This window comes from Hylaeus anthracinus, unplaced genomic scaffold (assembly GCF_026225885.1).
Source record: "Hylaeus anthracinus isolate JK02 unplaced genomic scaffold, UHH_iyHylAnth1.0_haploid 11994, whole genome shotgun sequence".
In the NCBI taxonomy this organism is placed as follows: Eukaryota; Metazoa; Arthropoda; class Insecta; order Hymenoptera; family Colletidae; genus Hylaeus; species Hylaeus anthracinus.
In genome coordinates, this window is record NW_026534341.1 from 8,133,171 (window position 1) to 8,159,887 (window position 26,717).

Sequence of the window (26,717 nt, forward strand, 5' to 3'; positions counted from 1 at the left end):
AACGAGCCAAAAATTGATTGGATACGAGCAACCGCTGCCCCCCTTTGCCAATTACACGCGCGCCGGCCGACCCTCAAAGTCATTTTCCTCGAAAACGGTGGTCCGAGCGGAAAAATTTAAATCCGCGCAATGGAAACGAGAGAGGCGACGATCGAACCTGAGTTGTATGTATCGCGCGTAGCCCGTCGTAAAGACTTCAACATGATTGGCTCGGTTGACCTTCATTAACTGGAACGTAAGTCACCGGACTCGCCTTTATCCGAGCGAATAATCATCGATCGTAATGAACAAACCTCGCCAACTAATTGGAACAGATTGCACGTACGGGCGTATTGTGAGCGGCGATCTGCGCGTCGCGTTCCTTCACAATTAACCATTCGCTGCCTTGTCGAAAAATTGCAACATGCCCGTTCGAGGTTGACCCCTAACGCTGCTTAGGCCGATACGATTTCTGATGTGTCATTCTCGTTGTTAAATGGATCTAATGCTGTCACTTGGGATCGTCTTTGTTACTGTGTTAGTCTTTTATGCTAGCATTATATTAGGTTATCCCGGATGAGCTAATATTTGAGTATAAATAGTTTGCATAAAGGGAAGGTACCAGGCACAGGCTAATTTTCAATATAACCCCTCGAGATACTTTGCAGTGCATACAAATACAGTGGAGGTAAAACAAGAAAGATTTCAATTTTGCAGTCTCAATCAAGCTATCCTTTGTTTGTCGTTGTCCCTTCTGGACAAATGGAAGGTCTTCTCCAAGCAAGCATGCGTAGCCAATGAGTACCATCGCCTGCAAAACCTACTAACGACGCAAAAAAGAAGGCACGATAGGTGTGCTCTATTGTCGGCTAGCCGAGCCAGGTGAAACAGCCACGGTAGATCGTTATCACCATCAATCGATCAATTTGAGCGATGAATTGGAGCGTTTACTGGTCAAGAAAACGGTTACAGATTATGCCGCTGCCGCATGACTGGGGCCACGCATTGCTCAAAGAACGTCATCGTCAGCTTGGGCTGGGATTTTCTTGCGCGCGTGTTCTTCAGGCTTGGCACCGTCGTTCGCCACCTGTTCTGGTCGCTTCAGCGTCTCTTGATCCACTCACACTTCGCTTGCAACAATCTGTATATAACGATTCCCAAGCGTCCATGCGCGTCGTCAGTCGCTAATCCCTGGAAAGCGTGTCCCTCTCAGTTCCTAATTAATATCTTCCCCCCTCGCATCGCACTCTTTTTCACCACGGTTCCTCTGACCTGGTCGTCGCAGTCAGTAATGAAATGGGTCCTCTCTTTTGAATTTCCATCGAGCGACCGATGCGCTCCAGGGCGTCGACGCCCGCCACGATGAAAGCCTGTCGTCCAGATGGCCCGATAAGCCGAACCGGTAATTAATAATTAACGGTTAACAATTAAGAGTGAAATTAGCACGTAACGCCGCCAGGTTTAATTGGACGTAACACAGAGAGGCCAGAGCAGGTGGTGCGCGACGATACGACGCGATTTCTTCGACGTCTGAATTTAATTTCCTCCTCGAGGTTGTACACCATCGGCTGATAAATATTGGGGCCCTTTCGGACAGCCGCGCGATCCTCGAGCCTCCGTGTAATTAAATCCGGTAAAAATCATTTCGAACCGCGACGACGTTCACTCCAAATGGGGCTGCTTGTTATCTGGATATAGATTTCCATCTATTAATAAGAGATAAATAATCTTTCGTTCGTTCTCCATAAAAATTACTAGTCTCACGTCGTGTGCCACGCTAATTTTTGTGAACACTTTTACGAAACTAAAATTTTATGTTGAAATAATTCGAAACTATAGTAGTTTGGCAAAACCAAGCAAGCAAGCAATGAACTATTTCACTCGCCAAGCATGGTCTCGGGTCTTTATCCGGCGACTCTGTTGCCCGTAGTGAACTCAGGCACGGCAGTTAAGTGGTTAATAGACGCACGGCGGGTTCTATTTCGACGTTTCGTGTAGAGAAACTTGAAACGAGTGAATTCAAATGGGGATTCTTCGTATCGCGAGGTGAATTCGGAGTACGTCGGTGACGGGGGACAGAAAAGTTGAGAAAGACAAAACACGGAGGGAGATTTAAGCTGAAGTTTTAATGCGATCTTATTACTGTTCCCGGTGATATTAAGGCCTTTCATTAATCTCGCTGCATTGTTCAAAACCGCCGCGCGCACGGGAAGCTTTCTAATGCAACTTCTACGCATCCATTTGCTCCGAGGTTTCGCGACTTTGTCGCTCGACATCAAAGGGGGGAATGGGAATAAAATTTTGCGCTGCTGCCCGTTACGCTTAGCGTCGACTTCTTCGCCGTGATGCAACATCATGTTGATGGCGCATTGTGCTGGACACCTGGAACGTGACACTCGTTCCTGGACTCCAAGCCAGATGTGTAAGGCGAAATCTGAGTGGTTCCAAAGGTAGAAGATTATCAACCCTTCTCCTATGAAGTGGAAATTGTAAGGCATGAAAACAAACACGCGAGAGCCAATAACACGATAAATTGGATATTCCGTGGCTACCTGGGGGTGTAGTTTTCCTCGAAAACGGTCGGGAACGGGCACCGTTATGTCCCCGGTACCCTAAATGCCCCAGCGGCTGAAATAAGGCGACGCGGAACAGCCCCGAAGAAAAGGTACTCGTTACCCAGGGTCTCGGGACAAAAAGACACAAGTTTCGGCTAGGTCGGCAATCGCGTCCCGAAACGGCACCCGCTGAGCTACCAGGAAGGACGATTATTGTTAATTAAGGTGGGCGTGTCGGGCAGGTCACACGCCGGTTTTCACAGGCCTTAACGAAGGGACAGGTCAGCTCGTTTTATGAATTCTAATGCCATCCCCGGTATTCGGTGGTTCACGAAATTTCTCTCCGCATTTGCATTTCGTCGGCGCATAGCGCGAGGGAGAGGGAGAGGGACAGAGAGTTGCTCCGACCGACGACTTTTAACCTCGTTCGCCGCTTTTAACGTAATTAGCCCGCCTATTCACCGCTGCCACTCCGACGAATTATCAAGTGTTGACGGTCGCGAGGTATTTGATAACCAATCAAACGCTATTGTCCGTGGAACGCTCCTAATGAAGCTTTAACTTTAGGTGGCCACATGAAAGAGCCTCCTGAGGCTTCTTATTTGTTGATTTTTTAATTTGAGTTCTATTTGCTATAGTGGAAGGTTTTTCTTAATTTTGTCTAAAACTTGGTGGTGCTTTCAATCGGGTAGTTTGATAGTTTTTGACTATATGAAAGCTTTCGATAAATATGATCATTTATAGTTTAACTTGTTACTTGTAAGAAAAGAAATCGAAAAGTCCTGGTACACGGAACGGCTGTACCACGCGTGGAATAGTCGGTGGAAGGCGACGATGAGTTAACGAGATTACTGCGCAGAGGAAAGCGAGGAAATCTGATTGGATGCCGGAAAACATCGCGAAAGGGGTGTAATTAGTACCGGCTTTGTTCGACGTCGCCGCAACGCGCGCTTCGTTTCCGCCGATGCCGACGTTAGCTCTGTTAGTGCGTTATGATCGAAAAGACTATCTTCCTCCCATCGATTACGACGAATCTGTGTTTTCCTGAGTCTCGTTCGATCCGAACTAGCAGCTGGAAAATTAGACCTTTGATGTGGTTATGCCTACGCCAACCACACGAGATCGAACAGACGCGAGAAAACGTAAATCTCTCGGTTCCTCTTTTTCGAGTTTTCTTTCTGTTCCTGGAAATAGTCGAACGCACAAAGGTTCTTATTTTTCTTGTTTCGACGAGGATTTAGAGATCGAAATGTGGAATATTTTCTAGCAAAATGCTACCCCAAAGCCAAGCAAATTTACGTTTATCTCACAATTATAATAGAGACGAAACGTCCCAACGAGAGTACCTTAAAATCCTCTCTTTACAAAACACCTTTTCATTGGGTCTACGACATTATGCAACGGAGGGTTAATTGCGCGGAACCGAAATAAACAAATAAACCAGTCGCATGGGTGATCGTAAAATGTTTATTACGGCAATCACTCTGGCCTCCCCTTTGTCAGTCACAGTAACAATCGAGTGCATCTTTACCGCGCTAGCGTGGGCGGGGGGAGGGCGCGCGGAGCAAAGGATCAAGGGAAACAAGCGAAGAGAGAACAGGGTAGAACAAGATTGCGTTTACCATCCCCGTGGACCTTTTTCTCGCGATCCACGGCCGCTTTAATGCCACCGCGTCCGGATTGAATTTAAATATTTCTTCGGCCGACGAACTCTTTCACGAATTGCTCTGTCGTAAAAGGTCTCCATCGCCCCCCCCCCCCCCCACACCCCACGTGGATCGTTTTGCCGCGAACCGCTGCTTCATTGGGATTGGGGAGCATTATGAAATCGTTGTGCGCCGTGTTGAAGACCAATAAAACTGCACGGGAAATTAATGTCAGCTGGCAGTTTCGCCGTGGAATCCAACGTAGTCATATTCGCGACCAATTGGGGAAACCGTGGTGAACTAAATAGACAAAGTCCGTATATTTTCGTATTTACGAGTAGCCTGGAAGTGCTACTTTGAATTTGCAAGAATATCGACTGAAAATTGAGTCTTAGTTAAGTCCTAGATTGCAAGTTAACAAATTGTTGCCCACGTCATAGATCTAGTCATACCCATGTCCATCGCTGGATATCCCATGTATTCGATCCAAGTCCCTCCTACCTAACATCGGACAATCAACACGTTACTTTAAGTGTTCATCTCCCATGTACACCTTCACCCATAGACACGTCGATTAAACAACCAAACGAGTCTGACGCCCACTCGTCTTTTTGCAGATATCAGCAGAGAGCCGGAAGAAGAGAGCCGGTTCTAGAAGAGCCGTGCTCCAATAAGCTTCCAGTTGGGTAGGCTTACAAAGCTTTTGTTTTTCGTTGTGGGAAGCTGTTGGTGGGCTCGTCGGGCCCACCCTCTCATCGGTCAAGCTGGCGAGCGCTCTAACCGCTGGTATGAACCCCCACCATCCGGGCCACTCCGCAGCGTACCCGCATCATCCCTCGCTCTCGAGCAGTCCGCACCATTCCGGGCCTCATCACGGCTACAGCACCGGAGGCGGCGGTGGTGGGGGCGGTGGCGGCGGCACCACCACCACACCAGACTTGCCAAGTCCTCATTCGCCGCCCCACGGGCCGGCCATCGACCCAGCCACCCCGTACGGGTCGATGCAACAGGGCCAGGGCATGGGCAGCAACGGGCATCATCATGGCGGTGCGGGAATGATGGCCGATCATCCACATCACCCGGGACACCCTCATCCACACTTACCAGGACACCCCGCTTACCCACCGGTCAACCACAACAACAACTGTACAATCAAGGTAAGGCTTCTTCGATACTTTGAACTTGACCCACCAAAAATTCGCACCTCGTTTGCATATAACCAAATTGCTTGGAGTGCAAAGGGTCAATATTTTCCAGTGCCACACCATTCGCACCACTTCCTCGAATGTATAATAATCAAGTGGCACACCTGTGACATTCACTCGTTCGCCAGGTGTCGGGTAATTAACGAAACAAATTGAGTTAGGATCCCCCGTTAATGACCCTAGTTGAGTGCCCCCGCCACGATTCCGTCGCGAGGAACGCCTCGTCACAGAACGCTTCGTATCGGGAACGGTGCCCCGCGTACGATTAAAATGCACTTTCTACGGTGGCTCGTCGCGCGAGGATGATCACGAGAAAAAGTTTTCAACCGGACGCACCTGGAACGAGTACGTACCGCATTGTTCGCGTAATAACCGCCGTCGGTCGTTTATTACGTAAGCCTACTACGCGGCCGTGTAATTCCACGTCAACTAATACGCGCTCGTGATCTCTGGAAATGTTAATCGCGCGAAAAATCGTGAACTTGAACAATTCGACGAATGTAGAACCTCCTGTCCCGAAAGAAAAACCAGGAACATAAAACGAGGATGATAGGAATTTTTTTCGCTGGGTTGTTAGGGAGTTGAAGATAGTTCGAAAGATAATTTCTTAAGGTAGAAAGGTCGAGGGTGAAATGATTTTTGAAAGTTGGAATGGCATACTATCTTCGAAGTAGAGACCTTTGATGTGTAATTTGGTATATTTTCATAGGTGAACTTATTATTGTAACCACTGTGTTGACTGTTGTTTTGTCGAGGCTGTTAGATCTGTGTGGTTATTGAAGTTGATTCTGCCGTGGTTTCTTCTGTTTCTGTTTCTATAATAGGATCTTCTATTTCTTCCTCCTGAATCCATTTCAATGAAAAATTCAAACACATCAAACTTCATTCATGACATTTCGCCACAAAAATAGTCTCAGTTGCATAGGCAAATATTCACTGAAAATTCAGTAAAATTAAACAAATAGAAGCCAATATAAATACTCCTTCCAAACATGTGCTCAATACCCTACGACCGTGGCACGTCCAATGCCTCGAACACCTACCCTCTCACCCTAGCCTAGACTCCGACTACCTTCACCCTCGACACACGGCCTTTAGCTGATGATCCTGACGATCCTGTCAACAAATCAACGCGTCCCGAAACGGCTTTCCACCCGACGAAATCGTCGCAACGCACAGGTGGGCTGACGGACGAGTCGTAACGGCAGGTCTCGACCAGCTCGCGGGATCATAATCAGGAGAGAAGCCTAGAGAGCTGCGCAGGGTCGCAGGCTAAAATTCAGAAGGCATTACCCGTCCGCGTGACCCTCACTTAGCTCGCCATTGACAAACGTAACAATATAGGCATTTACCATGGAGAAATATAATTGAATAGGGGCGGAGGGAACCGGCGAGGAACCCAGGGGTCCCCCCGTTGCCCCTTTCCACGAAGCCCCGAGTTCCCTCCACTCCCGTCCATCGCGTCGTTTCACTCCATAATACACCTGGCGTCTCTCTCGCTCCCCTACCATCGTCTCCGTTGTCCTCGTCCTACCTGGTCGGAGCTATGGATGGGTCCCGTCCCCTTTCAACGTTAGTTAGGTCCTTTCTAGGCTCACCTTTTTATTCCCCCCACCCGGGTTCTCTCTTGGCTGACCGGGGTACCTGAACCCAGGGGCCTCGCGAGGCATTCAGGCCCAAAGCAGCGGCGGACCAGTCAGTTCACTGTTGACTTCGGTCGGGACCGGTTCGCTTTTTCCTATCCTCACGGCGCGTGCTCTCTCGCGTCTCTGCCTCTCCTGTACACAGTGCTGGATCGTTGCTTCTCGACTTTCGGAACCTGGATCCTCGAAACCTTGCGTGTCTGATCTCTATCTATCCGTCGTTCGTAACCTGGGATGTGCTCCGAAAGTTGGAGACCAGTGGAAACCCGCACTCCGACGGCTACGCTGCTCCGTCGCGTCGCGTAGTATCCCTCGGTTCGTGGAAAGGTGTCGCGGTTCGGTGGAGGATCGCTGTGAAATCCTTTTCGGATGGTTCGAGGATCGTGAACGCGGGTTCACCCAGCGGTTTCTCGGGTGAGCAAGGTGCGATACCCGCGAGTGGGAGAAGCGAGAGTGTCGCTAGGAGATCCTCACTCGAGGACGAATGATATCATTGGCCGAGTGAGCCCGCGTGAGAGGACACGAAGGAGTCTTCGTCGCCAGGTTTTTCGGAACAACGTTCAACGGACATCGGGTCCTGGATCATGGAGGTTCACGCGCACCACTACAACGCCATCGCGACGCGGATGAACCAGATGAAGTGTTTCCCTGGAGACAAAATTGTAAGCGAGTCCTCTGCTTTAACGTGGATATTGTTGTGCACGGTGGCCAGTGGTATCGGTAAATGTTGCTGGGAACAGTGGGGCTAATTAAAGTGAAGTGCTGCGGAGAGAAAGTCTTCGGAGAGATTCTAATTTAATTTATTTGACTCCGATTTGGGTCTATTTAAAGCCTTTACTAGGATTCACGGCGTACGTCTTGTACATACGTATTTTATTCGGTATTTTGTTGAAAGGATAGGTCCGTAATTTTGCTACCCCTAGTTAGATAGGGTCCAGGTTCATTTTTCAAGTTTATATCCCCTGGGGCTAACCCTTTCGAACTACCATTGAATGGAAGTTATTTTCTAATCCCCAATACTTTGAAGCAATAAGTAAAGTTTTATGCCTTGCACCATATAACAATTTTCGAAGCACCGTTTTATTTCGAATTTGAGCCCTAAATTTTAAAGATTAGCTCGATTCGCGTCCTGCAGTCTCGTGCAAGTCTCTTCCACGGACGAGGCACCGCGGAACAGCGAGTCGCGGATAATCGTTCAATATTTACCGCTTTTAAAGTTCCCCAGCTACAAATTCCGAGCATCGTCGTTGGAATTTCGCCGCGTTTCCACCAGACCCGTATCGGATTTGACTTTAGCCAAGGCAAATTGCTTAAACGACTCCGGTAGTTTCGATTGACTTGATTTGTCTCGATACTCGACTGTTTCCGATTACGACGTTGCATTAATGGTATCAGGGCCGATCGAAGTTTGCACTGGCCGCATTGTGCCTCGTCGTCCCGCTGAAATACATATTCATCGTTCCATGTTGCTCAATGGAAGACAATGCGAGCCTTATTTTCGCCTCCCTCGCGAATACTATCGTTATTAGGCCGGTCGTAGGACGCTAATTGAATGCTTGCAACCGGCGAGCGATCGTGCGACAAATCGCACGATTATTCAATCGCAAAATTAAATATTTTTCATTGAAATTTTTAATTTCTGTCGAAGAATTGTTTACCCACAAATACTTTACTCCATCTAGAGATTGTAATTTTTATTCGAAGCGAGGATTAAGCGTTGTTTGTTTTATTCGTCGTTTGAAAATGGCTACCTTGAACCCTTCCGTGGTGTCGTATCGATTAAAGTCGCTCGATATTTCGCGAGATCGGAGTGCCGATAAGGCGTACGCGACCGTGAGCAAATTACAGCGCAGGTTCGAGTTGAAAATTTCCATTGGATCACGGAATTCTCGTACTCGGATTGCGCAATAAGCGAGCTCGCTCCTTTTAGCGTGACGTCCGATGATCTAGACAATCCGAGCAAAACAATTAGCAGTACAGGCATAGTTCAACCTTATTTAGCGTTAAACGTTTCTATCCTGGTATTGAACTGTCTTTGGTAACTGTTTGTGTCATTGATTAACCCGAACAATTTTTTTTTATATCCAACTAACTTTTCTATTCATCTTTTCCAATCAATTTAGTATTTATTATTTCTCATTACGTTTATACTCGAGTTATGTTATTATTTAATATCACCTTATATCGAATAGGAAGTTCCCATCAGATAAATTACCTTCTCGAAAATTGAATCATAGAGCCACTTCGAATCTAAACTTAGAATAATTATTCTGAATTAGATATAAGGAACAGAAATAAATTATGGATTATTAAATTATGACCTCATGTTCTATACGATACGAAAGTTGTATCTGTAACTCGCAATTACGTAATCCCGTTGTTGTTTTCTAGCTACTATTTCGTTCGAGTACTTCTTGTGCAACTCATTCTTTTTATAAAAAAAAAAAAAATGTCCAATTATAATATTTGATTTTTTTTAATCCATTAATAATTTCCATTCTTTTGCTATTATAGAAAGCAAAATCTTTGAAATTTCTTAGGTAGCAACGCAATATTTCACGCATGATGTCTGTTTGTTAAGGTTTCTGTGAAGTTATGCAATGATATTTGCAAAGAAACGTGCGGTCTGGCGTTGATCACGGTGAAAGGCGATTTCTTTCCTCTCCGCTAATGACGGTCGTGTTTCATTTAATCTTATATTTAATTGATTTTAGTTTTAGTTATCTGATTTTATAATAGTGGTCCATAACGGAATTGAGTTCATAAATTCTCTCAGGCCCACCTTACAGAAATACACTCCCTTAAAAATAATATTCTTTCGTTTAATATCAGTTATTTAAACAAGAAAAAATAATCAGTCTAATGGCATTACAATAAAGAATGGTTTAATGAAATTTTATCTAACAGGTTCTTTCAGACTAATTCCTACGAATGTAATCAATATTTTTATCAGTTATTATTCTCCGCGAGTATTATTAGCCGAGCCACGTCGTACTTGTTTGTCGTGGTTCCTACACATATAAGAAACCGATTTCTGGGAGATATTTAATATTCCCGGCGTCATCCCGTTCCCAATATCGTGGATTATATTTTAATTAACGTGAATATATCATCGCAATTAATCTTGATTGACCGTCTGTTCCGCTCTTTACCTTCTTAATTAAATTCGTCGCTTCTAAAATGTCTTAAACCAGTTTCGCAGAGTGGCTTGGTTGTTCCTATTGATATCGTACACGTGATAATCTTCATTAGGCTATCTGATGAATTCTTTATTAATATACCGTCAGGAATGAATATTTAGCTTCCTTATATTCGGACGAATCGGAGCGCCTCAACCATAAGCGAGTGGCGCCACTGTGGCGGTGCCTCTACTGCGCAAGCTCGATGTGCTCCGAAACAATTAGAGTTCCCGCGCTTTACCTAATTTCCAAAAAAATCTTTACTCTAATGTGGTTTAAAAATTCCAGTAGCATGTTAAGAAGAAACTCATACTTTCTAAAAAAAAAAATTAACATTTTTATGAAAATTGGGAAAACCATAGTTCAAAGTACATACTTTTAATCCATCTATAAAATATTTTTATCGAACATTTAGCATCGTCAGAAAAAATTCTTCAATTTTTTTTTTGATCAATGCACCCTCTCCTCTCGACCAATGTTGATCTAATTTAAATTTTCCATCGAACAAAGGCCACGTTCGTTACTACTTTATATAACTCTCTTCTGTTATGATATCGAACGATGTAAATGAACAAAAACTTCTTGTTCCGCGATCGGCCACGTCTGCGGCGTTTTTCGAAAGACTTCTTTTCCATTGCACGCGCTCGTCTCGCAGCCTTCGCGCTTAATAACGCTCAACGCGTTACAAAATAGCTCGGTTACGAGCGGGCTGTAAAAGAACAGGCTCCTATCGGAGCAGGCCACGAAGAAATTGCCAAACGAAACGCGCGGGAGCGCTCTTCGTCGTTAACTGTGGCCGCAGAATCAATGTTTGTTCCGCAACTGGATCCAAGTGTGCCTGTGCCGAACTTCTCCGTGCTTTAATATTCAAGCACCAATCGTTCGAATGCTTTCGAGTATCAAATACTACATAAAAATTAACGGAGAGTTTGATTATTATTTAATGGAATTAGGAAAGCGGAATGAAAGACGAGATGAGGGAAGAATGATTTAATTAAATAATGGAAGAGTTAAGATTTATTAGTTATTTAATTGTTACTTTGCTACAGAGGCAAAGCTATTTGAAGCTTTTCTCCGAATTTGTACGAACAACGAATCTATATCAGAGGAACAAAAAACATGCTAGGGGTCAAAATGAATGAAACTTAAATATAAAATTTCATAAATATTAATTCAACTTGTGCAAATATCAAAGTACACTAGTATAATATGCATTTCGTCCTTATGAAATTTAAAGAACCAGCCATCATCCCCGTTTCTACATTTAAACTGTTCGAATGGACTCTCAACTACAGTAACAAGTCGTATTTGGTCACGTCGTTCTAGCTTAAAATTCGACGCGTTTCCGCGAGCCCGATGGCGATGATTTCCGCGGCGTTTATCGGCCGAGTCGTATATTTTAATAATCAGCCACGTCGGCCACGATTATTCACGCTTACTGGCGTTTACATAATCGCGACTAAGTGTTCGCGAAGATTGCCGGAGCTGACGCTGCGCGTTGATTTATCGCCAGTTAATGACTTTCGATTCCGTATTAATTATAGGAATGCGCTACGGTTCCTGTTAATAGAAGCCCCCGGTGGTCGCGGGCTCGCCTCGCGACAACCTGTTATTATTTTCAACAATTTAGTTGCATAATCGGCCAATGGACACGCGGCGTAAACTTCTGCGCGGTCTTCGTCCCGTTTCTGGCTGAGATTCTTCCGTTTGCGGCAATAACGGTTCAATCTTGGACACCGACGAGTAACACTGTGCCTTCGTTTTTTCAATTAAAAATTACAAAATTATATTATATCTCACGTTTAACCGATGAAAGTACCAACAAATTGTTGCGAGGTGATTCTGTTACTTATCTATTTTTGGATGAGAATTTTAACGAGCTACAAGCGCGCACGACGCTGAATATTATCAACTGATAACTAACACACAGAGAGAAATTAATTTTCCCTTGCAATTGCGACTGTTACGCAATGTTTTCCGTCCTTGTCATTAAAGAAGTTTAATAACTCGGTGTATTAATAAATATTATGCTTACAAATTGAATTAATTTGGGCTTGCAACTGAGCCAAGCAGAGTTCGAGAGTCAACCGAGAGTTGTAGCAGCACGATGGGCGAAGTGCTTTCGAGGGCAACTTTTTATGATTCCCAACTAGTGCCCTTTCATTTTGCGGACTTTCGGTACGGTGACAAACGCATTTCTACGTGCTTCCGTGCGGGTATGTAGAGGGGGAAAAACACTGTTCAGCAGGTTATTTCAACAAATTAGTTTCCACTTTGTTGCGTCAGTCCACGAAATTCTCTCGTTGCAATCTCACAAAGAGGAGCAGTTGAAATTACTCGGTAACTTCGTTCACCTACAATTACGTGAAGCGGGTATTGTTCGAGAAGTTACTGTGAATTAGAATTGAGGGGTCAGGGAAATATTAATTACGAATTTTTTTTTTATCGTATGTACTTGTTGGGTACACGTAAAGGCGCACGCAGTAGTACGTATACGTACATTCAAACTAATAATTAAGATACTTGGAAATATTGAATTGAGAAAGCTTGAGAAATTGATTTTTCTTGGTATTTATTTTGACTGTTTCATAATTGGTAATGTTTTGTATTGGACTTTTCTTTTATTGTTAGGGATGATTCCGGTTGATTGACTCTGGCTTGAAACAGAATAATTAAAATTTTAAACCAATGATCTCCAAGATTATTATGGAATAATTTTCCCTATCGTAATATTAAGTTTGCTGGAATTACCAAGAAAGATCAATGTTTTCGGACGCATTTGCTAAGTGGGAGTAGATAGTAAAACGTGGGTTGTCCTTTCTGTTGCAGCAAGAAGGTGGTCCAAGCGGACCAACCGGAATCCAACAGTGCGCCGGTTGCGGCGGTCAAATAGTCGAAAGATGGCTGTTGCTGGCGATGGATCGGTATTGGCACAACAGTTGCCTGAAATGCTCCTATTGCGGCGCAGCATTGGCGGAAATCGGCCACTCGTGCTACACCAGGAGCGGCATGATCCTCTGCAAAAGCGACTACAGAAGGTAAGACCTCTCTTACGTGGCTTCTTTTAGTCTCTCTTGAACCTCGAGCAAACACAGCTCCTAAGACACCCTACTTGCATTCAAGAAGACTATTTATGAAATATTTCATTAAGAAAAAAGGTTTTTATTATCAGAGATAAAATTTCATGGAATTTATTCTTAATTGATACAAAAAATGACATTTGAGAAAAATGGTTATTTATATTTGATTTCATTAGGAAAAATAAGTTTCGTGGATACTCACAAAGTAGTCTTATTAATTAATGTCATATAGCCATAGTGAAATAGTCTTGAATATTTTTATAACAATCGGGAGCAGTGAAAGTTTAGAGGTTTGCAGAGAGACGAAGAATCTAAGTTAAGCAGTTCGCGGAAAATGTAGGAATTAGCGATTATAAGTTCACGAGTACTGGTGGCTATCTAATTAACGATAGATAATGATGGACGTGATTTGTTCTACTTATAAACGCTTCAATTACACGCGCCATTTCCTGCGCATTGACGATCATCGAGTCGAGATTTATAGGCGCCGAGTATCGAGTAATCAACATTCCGTTCGCGCAAAATGGCTGCAATTTAGGAAGCTGTAACCTTTTACGTTGACACTTAACCGTTGATTACACGCCACTGTTCAAATATTGGTGGTAATAACTTCTTTAATCCGAATGTGTCACGTGGTAACTTGTATCAACATTTCCCATCGATTTTCTAACACCTAGAGTAACCTCCTTCGAGTGATCGATGACTATAGACGTTGATTCGTTTCCTAAACAAAATTCTTAAAACATCAAACCGACAGTTCTAAATTCTTCGTTAATAAGGGTAACGTCGAGTTTTCCAAAGTTTATACGTAAATCAATTTTTTCTGATTGAGCCTTGTAGGAAAGTTTGATTCGTGGCCGTTTGGTTTTCACGAATGAAACTGTATCTGCAGACGAGCTCGTTACCCAGGTGCCACCTTGGCTCGTTTTTCTTTCAAACGATGAGGAAACTTTTGAGATCTGACGGGGTCGCCAGGCGGATCCACCTAATCGGCGGGGACCGTTCCAAATTTAGAAGATTCGAGGTCGAAGCGCAATTTAATGAGAAACAGACGCAGAAGTTAGTTAGCATCTCTGAAAATAGATCGGCACAATCTGGCCCGGGCTGTGTGCACGGAATCTAATGGGTCTGTCCATATTTTTTTCTTCATTGACCTGTTAACTCTCGACGAAACCGACGGCTCTTTTCATCTCTGATTAAAGCTGGGTAATATACGAGCGGGCGTCGCGAGCGAACGAGACGTGAGGCCCGCTACGGGGAACTTTCGAGCATTCGTTTTTGTTAATGATTCTGGTATAATTCGATTAATTTACGGTTAATTGCGCCCGAGAGAGCGGTTTAAATTGACTCTCCACCGGCAGTCTTACCTTTTTCGGACCTGTCCGGAGTAAATAATGACGGAGGTGTGGATTAAAAAATCGTGTCAGGCCCGTTTCTGCAAATTGACGATTTTTAAGCGGAATCGAGATTGGGAATTGAATCGGATGGGGACCATTAATTCGCTCAAACGATGCAGAGATGGGGAGATTTCTTATATGGGAGTAACGCGAGTCTAAACTTAATATAATAATCGAATTTACACTGTGTTTCGAATTAATTTATATTCATTTTTCAAACTTACAAGAAATACAGATATTACGTATAACCAAAAGGTATACGTACTTATGAAAAACGAAATATTGGGATTATTTTATTAATTAATAAAAAATAATTGTTTAAGAGTATGTAAAAATGGTAGCAACTATTTATTAAATAGTAGAAATTCTGCCCTTCGATTTGCATTTTGGAAGAATCGAATCGGATAACTCTATGGTGAGTTACGTCACTTCAAAGGTATATTCATTTTTATTAAAAAACAATTGTTTAAAAGTATCTAACAATTATAACAACTATTTAATAAATAATATAAATTCCAACCTTCAATTTGCATTTTGGTAGAATGAAATTGGACAATTCTACACCGACTAACAACACTTTAAAGTTTCCTATTTAATAGGCCTATTTAATAGTAATATATAGATTGATTCATTGATTGACCAGTGACCTACATACAACGTCCTTGCAAGGCCGATGCAATTCCAAGAAATAGTAGTAAGCATTGTAGTAGTATTTCCTGGAAGAAAAACCCCTCTAAATTCTCAGAAATAGTAGTAAACATAGTAGTATCTCCGGAATGGGAAAACCCCTTTTTAGTCTTTAGAAGAGATGCAAATTTATTTATTGATTCCACTTAAGCGGTTTTGATGAAATTTGGTATACGGGGGTTTTTGGGGTTGCTGATTCCAAATCTAATCTCAAAATCTACAAATTCAAAATGGCGGCTCTAATACGGCAGGACAAAATGCGAAAAGTGATACAATTTGGATGAAACTTGGTATCCAGGGATTTTTGGGGTCGGTGATTCCAAATCTGAACTAAAACTTTAGAAATTCAAAATGGCGGATCCAATACATTGACTACAATGAGAAAAGTGATTCGATTCGGATAAAACTTGATATAAAAAGAGTTCCTCCACTCAGAACCAACATCTGAAAACCAAAACAATGTCAGCACTAACCTACCTAACGTATCGCGATAAAAAAATCGTTAACCTAAATAATTCCATTTTCTTTGTTTCTCTTTATCGCCAGCTTTCCAGGATTTGATTCCAGCGCGATACGATGGTGGTTATAAGATTTTCCCCGAGCATTTGTATTCTTCGTCGACGTCGTCTTTCCCGTCGGTACGATCGGCGGACTCGTCTGCAGCACACGTACGCCCTAATCTGTTAGCACAGTCGAACGATTTAGTCTAGCGTAGTATCAATATTTGATTACGAGGCGTCTCTGTCCCGCATGCCAGAATTGGAGACGGAATCGTCCACGTCCATATGTCCACCGAACAGAGGTGGACTCCTTCGTATTTCCGGAAGTCGGATGTCGTGGTGGAAATCGATCCGTGCACACAGCGCGAGAAAAACGTCTCGTTAATTGCGACCAACGTCGTCCGTCTCTCTACGGTGATGCGAAATTCGGGAATACATCTTGATTCCAAGGACGGGGTTGATTTTTTGGGAATGGGTTCGCTCGGTGTCTGACGATGTAATCTTTTTTACCGCTAGCTTTCGATGGGAATCCGTCGAGGACGCGATTGGTGGGAGGGGAGGCGAGATTGGAACTTCCGTTTCGAGACAAGTTTATGTCGAACGGGGTGAAAACGCGACCTTCTATTAAATTTTATTTATTCGTAGGTTAGGAGTTGTTAGCACAATGTGATGCAAACGAATCATTTTTAGAATTTTCTAGAGGTAGTTTCTGCTTCAAACTTCACATTTCCGACACCATAGATTTCTAAAATTAATTCTAAATTACCACTACCAAACGTCAGATTAGGTTCGTCCCCGATCCAGTTAGCCTCTCAAAAACGTCCACGAAAATTATTCCGCGTTCAAGCACGTTCGTTAAAGAGGAGACACCCCATGGACGCGACACCGCGAAAAATCGGTGCCCCTTTGTCGGAATCAGCCGCGACAAGGCGTGCGGCCCCCTCGCCCCTCGGCTCGCGACGTTTCTACCGTCGGGAAGAAGCGTTGCCCCGAAATTTCGATCGGAAAACAAGCCGCTATCCGAATTGAGAGAAGTAGCACTCCGAGCGGAGTGACGCGACAGAAGCATCGACATCAGGCTTGCGGTAGGGGGTTGCTACAAGGGGAAAAACCGAGAAAGAAGGACGCACGCTCGGGGTGGGAAAAAGAGCGAGGATCGCTGCATCGACGGCGGGAGGAGGGTCGGGAAAAGAGGAACGCGTATCCGGCTAGACGGAGAGCCGACGATCGAACCGGGTGAATGGGGTAGCGAAGGGGTGAAAGAGAGGAACGATCCAGGAGACACGGACTATAGCGGAAGAGAAACGCACGAGAGAAACAGACAGGGCTGGAAGGGTGGAGGAGAGGACGGAGAGAAAAGAGACAGTAGAGAGGCAGGCAAGGGTAGGAGGTAGTGGTTCGTTTCTTTTGGATTCAAGGAATGTTTCAATCAGTTTGATTGAAGGGCTGAGCCACGGCAAGAGGGTAAACTCGATTTACAGCCGTGCAGGAGGGGTACCGGGGGCTAGAGGAAGATGGGGGAGTTTGGGTAACGTTGGTATGGGGGAGAACGGTTGGTGCCACGGCGGGGGCGCGGCGGTAGTTTCGGGTGGGGTAGAGGCAGAGGGTGGCGGGTGCCACAATCACCGAGATGCGTCCAATCACCCCCAGCCTCCAACGCCATCGGGTTTCGGGCGCACGGACGAGGGCTGAAGGGATTGAAGGTGTACGGAGGGCGAAGGGGCTGGGGTTGCGGAGTGAAGAGAGCGGCCAATCATCGCTCGGCTTTCCGCTGGAGCGACGTCGTCGTGGTGCTGGTTTGGCCTAGATGTGCAATCAGACCGTTTCAGACCATCTCTCCGTGTCTCTCTTTCTCGGTCTCGTCGTCTCGATCCGTCTCGGTTCTGTCCGTCCGCGTCTCTCCCTCTCGCCTTCATTCTTTCGCTTTCTCTGTCTCCTGCACCCCTTCACGGGGGCTGCTCTCCGCTGTCTCTCGCTCGCTCGCCCCGCTCCGTCTTTCTGGCCGAATACCAAATTCCAGCAATTTGGTAGGTGGGTACTTTGTTGAATCAACATGATTGGGCTTGACGGAGCCCGGCGACAGGGCGCTTCGTCTGGTCGTGCCGCGATTCCAGCCGCCTGGAAGACGACGACGCGCGGACGACGCGTCTCCGACGACGGGAGGGTCAACCCTTTCGCGGACAGATCGGTTCGCAGGTTGCAATTCAGTTAACTTTAACACGAGTCAGGCACGTCGTATGAAAGGGCGCAAGGAATTTTATATTGGAGCTACTGGTAACGAAATTTAAATATAATTCGGAGTGCAAAGGGTTAAGGTTACCCTTGGAAAATTACAGAAGCAAAAACGCATGCAATGTCCAATATCATCACCTTGCATCTTTCAATCGCATCCTGTTGTGAACACGTTCCATAGATTCTGCTTTCCCCATAAAAGGATCTTCGCCACGCGAATTCATATCACGGACATTTTCCAACGGTTTAGTGCTGCTCGGAGCCATAAAGGTTGTGTCCCTGAGCGACGTTCACAATGCGAAAAAAATTCATCTTTTCTCCCATAAATTGCGTCTTCGCGGTAACAACGCAACCATATTCGATCAGTTACGAAACACGATACAAACTATTGACCAACGAAACAGTGTTCCTTTTACCGCAGAAATTCTGATCGCCGAATACGCATTGCCGCGAGTTCCCCATGCCCAAAGTTCGATAGTTTCGCGCTGTAACGGCGTTCATCTCTCGATCAAGGAAAATATTTACAGTGGCGAGCGTAATGGAGGCTGGCACGCGACGGTGAAAGAGGACGAGTTTTCCGCATGACAGGAATCGCGATCGACGCGGTAATGGTCGTTTTATCGCGATCCCCGTGACACGCGGCCAGCCAGTGTTGAGGGGGGTGTTGTAGACGGGCGATGTAAAAAGTGGAGGCCATGGGGGAAAAAGTTTTCGAGAGACGGTGAAACAAAAAGACAAACCAGGAGAGTGTAGTGCGGGGTTTTCACATGCAATGCAGCGATGATTAGCGCCCTCGATCGGCGGGTGTCGACTTCCTTGCACGTGGAAACATGTCAATTCAACTGCCACAACTTGGTCACTGCTACTAATCATTGCGTCGGCTAAGTAAAGACCAGGTGTATACTCTTTGACGCCAGGCTTTCTTGTAATTTAAACTGTCTTCGGTGAAAATTGACAAGGCTATGTCCAGTAAGCAATCACCAGACACTAAGAGAAACAAAACACTCCTTACATCAGAGCCCATCATTTTATACGTGCCTAGACAGGTCATGGAAGTTCCTCAGGAACTACAAGCTGTGCTTTGAAAATATAAACTGGCGCCACTGATATTGGCGCCACTGCCTGTGGAAACCCCGCTTAACACTGGCCGCGGGCGTTAGGCGAGGGTAGCAGATCGGTGAATTTCAGGGCCCTCGATTCAGCCCGCATCGGCGTGGCTAGGTACGCGCGCGGACACGCACACACGCGGCCTCTAGGACTTCGGTAGGTGGTGGTAGGTCGCTGAAGAAGGTGGAGGGTGGTGGCAGCAGCGATAAGGGGTTCATTAGAGGCAGTTTATTACTGCCTTTGAAGTCTCTCGCGTGTTGCCGTTAAGTCGCTCGATATCTCGTAATATCTCGCTCTAATCTCGCGAGGAGAAGTTAATTGCTACCTCCACCTCTGCCACCTTCTCACCTCCGACCTACCTATATTCGCCTCCCCGTCTCGACCCTTGCGGAACCACCTCCCCCCTCGCCGACCCGTCTCGACCTTCTACACTTTGCTCTGCCTGTTTCAACCACCCCTTCGTCGCCCCTCCTCCACCCGCGTTTCGTGCCCGCACGTGTCGCCTTAACAATTAGACGCTTAATTCAGGCCACCATCGGAGCAAAATTTTCACCCTTGGCCACCAGGACTTCCTGACCGCCCCTACCTTTTACTCGCCGGTCGAAAATCTCCAGTCTCTGTTCAACCGCGTACCCCTACCCCCTCGGTGCGCGTAGTTAGCGATGGACCTCGTTTTAGGGTGGACGTCTTCCAAATGTCGCAACCGGAAAAGGACGTTTCTCTCACGTTTTTGACGATACTTTGTACGTAAGAAGAAAGTTCACTCGGAAGCTCTTGAATTGTCTTCTTCAATCATTGTGTATCCCCAGAGATCTCCGTTTTAGGGTTATGAACGTAGCATGAGTGAGAACGCGGTCGTAAATTCTATCGAAGTTCGTAGAAAATAACACGATTCTATGGAGAATGTATCGCAATTAATTTTACGTTCCTTGAACCGGTAATCCTTGGAAACGACTGTCTTAATGAAGGCGATATATTTCACTGCTTAGCAAATAACGTCTGCCTGGCGCGCGTAATTTACGGGGATCCTGTAATAGCAGTCAATCGTTAGTGTATAATTGTAATCCGAATTAGCGCATGACATAGTCTATACTCTTGCAAAATTGAACCACCCTGTTAATCTAACGTGAAATTACTTTAGCAAGAGTATAACTACAGAATATTACGAAATAAATAACAGAAAATAAATAACAAATAGGAGTTCATTTCGTTTATAAAAGAATTATAATGTTCTCCTATTACTACGAGGAACCAATACCCAAAAAATTAATTCTCTATTGGTATACTTAATGTATTTTAATCTCACCACCAAGAAACTCACGCCATCTTCGGTGTTTGGTAACTTCGGTTGGGAAAGCTTTATGGAAAGTTGTGCAGCCGCAACAGCTAACCAGCGATTACAGCCTGTAACCAGCAGATAATGTTCGATCGGTCGTTATGAACGCGAAAGGTTCAACGGTTGATTTTATTATCGATAAAACACCGGATTCCGATATTAACTAACGCGCACTCGAGTGGCCTGGAATTTCTGGCGGCAATTTACTCGAAATTCTGGACATCTGGCTAATAGCGGCTGATAACAAACGCGACATTATTACTCTAGCTTTGACGTTGTTAAGCTTTGTGGCCGTGTTTCGACCGTGGCCAGATATACAGGGTGGCTCAACTTTTGGAAGCTTATGTTCCAGTCGCAAGGAAATGGAGGTTGAAAATAGGTCGCACGGAAAATTATAACTTTCCGATCAAGTACATAGAGTAGGAAACCATCGCTGCTCTCAAATAATGATCATATCTTAAAGAATATTTACAGTGTAATTAATTTAAAGAATATTAATTACACTGCGTAAACTCGAAAAGATTCTAAGATAAATTCTGGATACCACATGTAACTTTCCAATTGGCAGCTATTTAAATTTGGTACACCCACGTAATGACGAACCTCAACAACAATGTCGATACTTTCTAACGAATTCTTAGGCAGGGTTCGCGATGGTTTCTCTGCGGCGCTAATTGAAGCGTTCCTCGAGACGGACTAATTGACGCTGTGTCTCTCGTGGCACTCGCAGCCACGTAATTGCATAAGCAGTTTCGTGTCGAACGTTGAGCAATAACAACGAGTATGCCGCCGCGACGGAAATATCTCCCGCCACGATCGGGAACGTTTCAGAAAACACAGCACGAAGGTGAACCCTCCAACTTCACCCGGGCACTCGTTGCGCCTGACGACAGTGGAAACGTATGAAAATCGATATTAGGGACTCGAAAGATCGTGACGTCGATCGTACAAGAGAGCACAAGCGGCTAATTGCCTCTTCGGCGCCGGGCTGCTTTGTTTTTCCATCGAGTGGCCGGCAATTTGCGCGCAAGTCGTCTGTGTACGTAGTTGGAACGCGCGGTGTGGAAAACACGGAATCGTTGAGAGTGTGGAATTGCAAATAATAATTGGGTTAGGGAAGAATGGCGGATATTCGAGCTGCGAGGAGATTTAAAAAACATTTTAAGGGAAATGTAGCTTTTCCTAGTGTAAATTATTCTTAAAAAGGATAAATGATACATAGGTTGTTATAAATATAGATTTTGCAATCCAAAGCTCCGTTACGAAGATGTAAGCATTCAAAGTTTCCGCGCTAGTCTCTGCGCAGCCGCGAGGTCAGCTGATTGAAATACAAATGGCGCCTGCGGGAAATCACAGCAGTCAAAACTTCAACTGTCTATATTTTCACAACGAAGCTTCAAATTGCAAAATGATAAATGACTTTTCGCTCAATTTTTTCACAAAAAATCAACCCCTCTAAAAGGTTTTCTCGTTTGTCTTATCAGCTCGTGCACCATGCTTGATAAATACATAAGGAACCGCCGAACACTTCTGTATCGAACAAATACCTTTAAAGAGAAAAACGAACGATAATTCTTTACAACCATTTTCTCCGTATTTAGTCGGACGCGGGTATATGAGTACCGACGTTATCGAGTGGCCACGTCAAAGGAGCTCGAGCAACGCGGGGACAAATACGTTTCGAGGCACGACGATCGCGGCGACATTTATTATTCAGCGGCTCGAAGGGGTCCGCCCTGGCGCGTGTGTGTCGCACGATCGTAGGTAAACGTCCCCGGGAACGTAATGTGGGCTTTACTTTAACGATTAGGTTTCTCGCGAACATGCGAGAGCGCGGCTGGCCTGTGCACACTCGCAGTCGTCGCAGCCGTAGTCGCGAACGCGACAGGACGGCTCACTTGGAATTGATTCGGGGAATAATCAATGCGGGAGTAACGTCGTTCCCATGTACGCGCCGGAATAAAGCGTCGCGACGAGACCGTGTTTGCTTCCGTTTTGTACGCCGAACGGCTGCTCGTTTGCTTCCGTCCGCAAATTCTTCTTTGCTTGGACACGAAACGGCTCGCTGGGCGATCTTCGCGGCGGGATTTATGCTGGCATTCGTCAGCAACTTTGTTATTTCTTCATAGTTTTCTATATATTCTAGTACGGTCAAGCATGGAAACGGCTGATGTTCGATTTTTGTTGAACTCCTGGCATTGAACACTGCATATTGCTCCATGACGTAGAGAATTGTCCATTCCATGTTGTTTTATCGTGTTGCCATTGAGACTAGTGATCTCTCGTTAGACATGTCAGGCTATGAGCTAACTGGGCGAGGAAAGTTGGGAAATACTGTCATAAAGAAACAGGAAACAATAGTAATTTAATCGACATGGGATGAGAAAGCAGTAATAAAGCCGTCTAAAGATCTCGCTAGACCCTCCACCGACTTTCAGAACAATTTTCTGAATAATTACTTGGGAAACGGACCGTTATCCGAGGGAGAGAATGAAAAACATTAATGATGCGAGTTGTACTCCCTATGATTACACCGACATTCGCGCGTGTTATTGCAACTCTCTCATCAGATGTCAATTAAATCGCTATTGTTCCTCCATTCCTTGGTACGAACGGAATCATCTTACAGGTGCAGAAGTGGGTATTTTTCGACATTGTCCTCTACAGCAATCAGTCTCGAATAGTTTTCTTGGAAATTATGTTGTGTAGAATAGTATTTGCAGAAAATTGCAACACTGCTGTAAGTTAGACAATTGAGCAGGAGTTCGAAGGTCAAAGGGCGATCAGCCTTGAATACCTACGCCAGAGAGAACAATTTTGCATCGAAAGAGTTAATTTCGCTAACTTTTCTCAGTACTCGTGTTACATAGCTGACCTTCCGAATAGTATGCCCCGTTAGAGAACTTTTCCATTAAATGATTGGTCAGTGCTCTGAAAGCAGCGAATTGTAACAGTGCACTTGGATGAATTCATCAGAAGTTTGGAATCCAAAAAGCAATCTGTCTCGAATACCAATTCCAGAGGGAACAATTTTTAATCTAAAGGGTTAATTTCACTAGTTTTTTTAATTATGTCATGCAGTTGGCCTTTGAAATAAAACTCCAAGTTTAAAAAGGTTCGAGCAATACTTCTAGCTTGCTCCCTTTCCATTAAATGATTGTTTAGTGTTCCCTGACAGCAGCGTATGATAACATTGCAATTTAGTCAATTGGTCAGGGGTTCCGTTAGCCGAAGGGGCACCTGCCACGAATGCACATTCCTCGGTGAATAATTTCGTATCGACAGGGTGGGTTTCAGCTGATTTCCACCGTAATCGTTGGGACCGTTTGCGACAGTTGCGTGAATTTTCGTAGGACCATTGAATATTTGATGAACATCGATGGCATCGTTTTGCTAACATGCGATCCCCCGAACACACCGGACGACGATCGATGGAAACAACATTTTGTTCGGCCGCGGATATCGACTGGCGGTTGGGTCGTGCGAGCGACCGGAAGGAGGAGGAGCGTCCTCTCCTTTAATATCCAGGGGATGGGCAAATGTTCCCGACGGAATAAATTTAAATATTAAGTTTAATCTCAAATTAAATCTCTGAACAACATGAATTTCAAGTCGACTGTCCCTTGTCGGAGGCCGAAGGAACACGACGAGCGACACGCCGGGGAACAGGGACGCGTTTCGAGTCGCTGGGAACGCGAAAAGCTGGGAAACCTTCGAATCCAATCGTCAACATTGCTAGGAACGGCGTAAAATTTGTCTTGAGATAATAAATTTAAAGCTTGTGACTTTAGATTCATGATTTATATTTACTGCATTCTTCTTTCTCTGTATTTCGAGCTCTTTCTCTTGTAAATAACCACGAACATATGGTCCAAAACGTTTAACGACAGATATCTCGTTACTACATGCTGCTTTCGAGAAAATGCCCAAACCTTCGATATAAAGATTTCAAATCTAAAACACCACTAGTAACCACAAACAATTTCCTCAACGTAAAATCTTCCATTCCCAAAAATGCACATTCTCAAACATGGAATTTCGAAAAAAGGCACGCAGCTCTTCCCGAAGTGTGGTTGCTCGGTAGACAGAGCGTCTTCCACCAGCGAGCGGATAGAAATTCACTGAAACGCTGGCAGCGCATGAATTATGGAACGCCGTTCGCCGAAGGACCTTCTTTTTTCGACTGTGCACGCTGAATGCACGTAATAGCGGGGAATAGAGTAATAAACGATTCATCCGAGTCCGTGGGAGCACCGCGCATACCTTAATGATCGGGGATACAGGGATTTGCATAGCCACGCAAGCACGGCTCGGTCAATCAGTGACCCTCTCCGCGGGCCCGTCATCTGTTTTCATAGTTATGCAGGGTCATTGAGGAATTCGTGGCGTTCCAAACCCCTTTTATACTCTCGCGACGATTTTATCTCTGGAACGTTCCCAATCAAGGACATTCATAGTCTTTCGTGCTTGTCACGGAGTTAATTATTCGACGTCAGGTGCAGGCAGCGATCAATGCAATCCTGATCGTGGTACACCAAGTTCAGAACATAGATTCCTTGAAATGTCAACTGTAATTTATTCCAAGTCGAGCTTTACACCTCTGTGATAAGTCTTGCCCGCGCTCTGGGACCTACGTTCACCTGCCCGAGGTGCGAACAGACACTCCTCGATTCTACCGTGATAATAGGTCATTCAGCCTCTTTTGAATATATATAGGAGTCATTGAGAGATCGAAGCTCGTGAAATCCGTATCAATTCCGCAGCAGTTCGCAACATTTGTATCTACCTTAAATAACTCATGCTTGGGATTACATCTGAGACGTCCAAATAGTTAATCCTCGTTCAGCTAGAACACGAAACTTCAAGCAGAGCCTTCAGCGTTTCTAACACATCCAATCCTTAACACTACTACCAAGCGATCGTATCAGATCAGGAATGCCACCTGATCCTCTTCAGGTACTGCTTACGAAGTCTCTCGATGCTCTCAGAACAGCAGAACGTCGCGAAGTGTCCAGATATATTCGGATCGCGGAGATTAACGCAACACTGTGTCACGTATGTAGCTCGTGTCCGTGGGATTCTGGCCGTGGGACGCGACCGAAGCAAATTTCACGGGAATGATCGGCGGACAAGGGAGCGTGCACACTTGTCAGGATATTTCCAGCCATCAAAGATCAAGCAGCTAGGCGTTACGTGTAAAGTCGAGCGGGCCGGGCCACGGCGATTACTGAAATATTAAGAACGTGCTTAGGCACCCCCTGGGTCTATTATTAACCTCAAAGGGAGCCTGTCAGCGCGGACCGAACGTAAATACCGGCTTAATATGTTAGCGGTGACAAACGTTGGCGGGGCGTCTTCCTCGTCGAGATCTCGTCGCGGGCTCTCAAAGAGAAAAAGAGTCTTTCCCGGGTTCCGCGGTACCAACAAATTGGCCAAACTGCACCCGTTGGACTTATCAGTGGCGTTAATTGCGAACACCAGTTCCGGACGTGACTTGAGACGTTCGTTGTGAGACTTTGCAACTACTGAGCCTGGAAATGTCGAGTAGAGGCCAGTGAAGAATTTTTTATTGTAGGGTGGATGGAAAAGTTCCAATTGAGTACCGATTGAGTTCGATTCTTCTAAAGCAGAAATCTATCTGGAATTTTTCTTGGTAAAAAGTATTTTAAATAATCGTATCCCCACTGAAGATTATTCCAATGGAATTGCGAGGTAAAGCTGAGAAGAGTCCTTAAATGATGAATATAATGGACGTATCCTAATTCAAACCTTTGCCAACAAATAATTACCAACATCAGATTTTGATATTTCTTTGAAATCCACGAAACTTTACTTAGAACATTCATCTCCACCACTAATAGTAAAGGAGGTATTCAAGTGAGACATAGCACCACAGACGCGAATCTTCGCGCACGTCTCTTAACTCCAGACTATGATCCTCAAAATACATAAACAAGAACCTGAAACTTGATAGAAGTAACTTCCATGGAGTCCATTCTACCGACCATGAAATTTGATTATACTTATACTTGCACAGACCAACAGGTGTGCAACTATTAGCCAAAGCGTTCTATCCGAGACGACGGGCGAGGAAACATTCGGATAATGATCAATTTGTCAAGATCGGTGTCTCGGGGCGTTAGTTTCAATTAAACGTCGCCATCAACCTGA

General features: G+C 44.9%; 1 protein-coding gene across 1 annotated transcript in view; it reads left to right on the top strand.

Annotated features, from left to right (window-relative positions):
• The first annotated feature begins 4,797 nt into the window (after window positions 1–4,797).
• LOC128888941 (LIM/homeobox protein Lhx9) overlaps window positions 4,798–26,717 on the top strand; it is a 75,791-nt gene continuing 53,871 nt past the window's right edge. Inside the window, exons 1-2 of the mRNA XM_054146177.1 lie at window positions 4,798–5,337; window positions 13,037–13,245. Coding sequence (XP_054002152.1) covers window positions 4,969–5,337; window positions 13,037–13,245 — 578 coding nt within the window. The 5' untranslated portion in view covers window positions 4,798–4,968. The remainder of the gene's footprint in view (window positions 5,338–13,036; window positions 13,246–26,717) is intronic.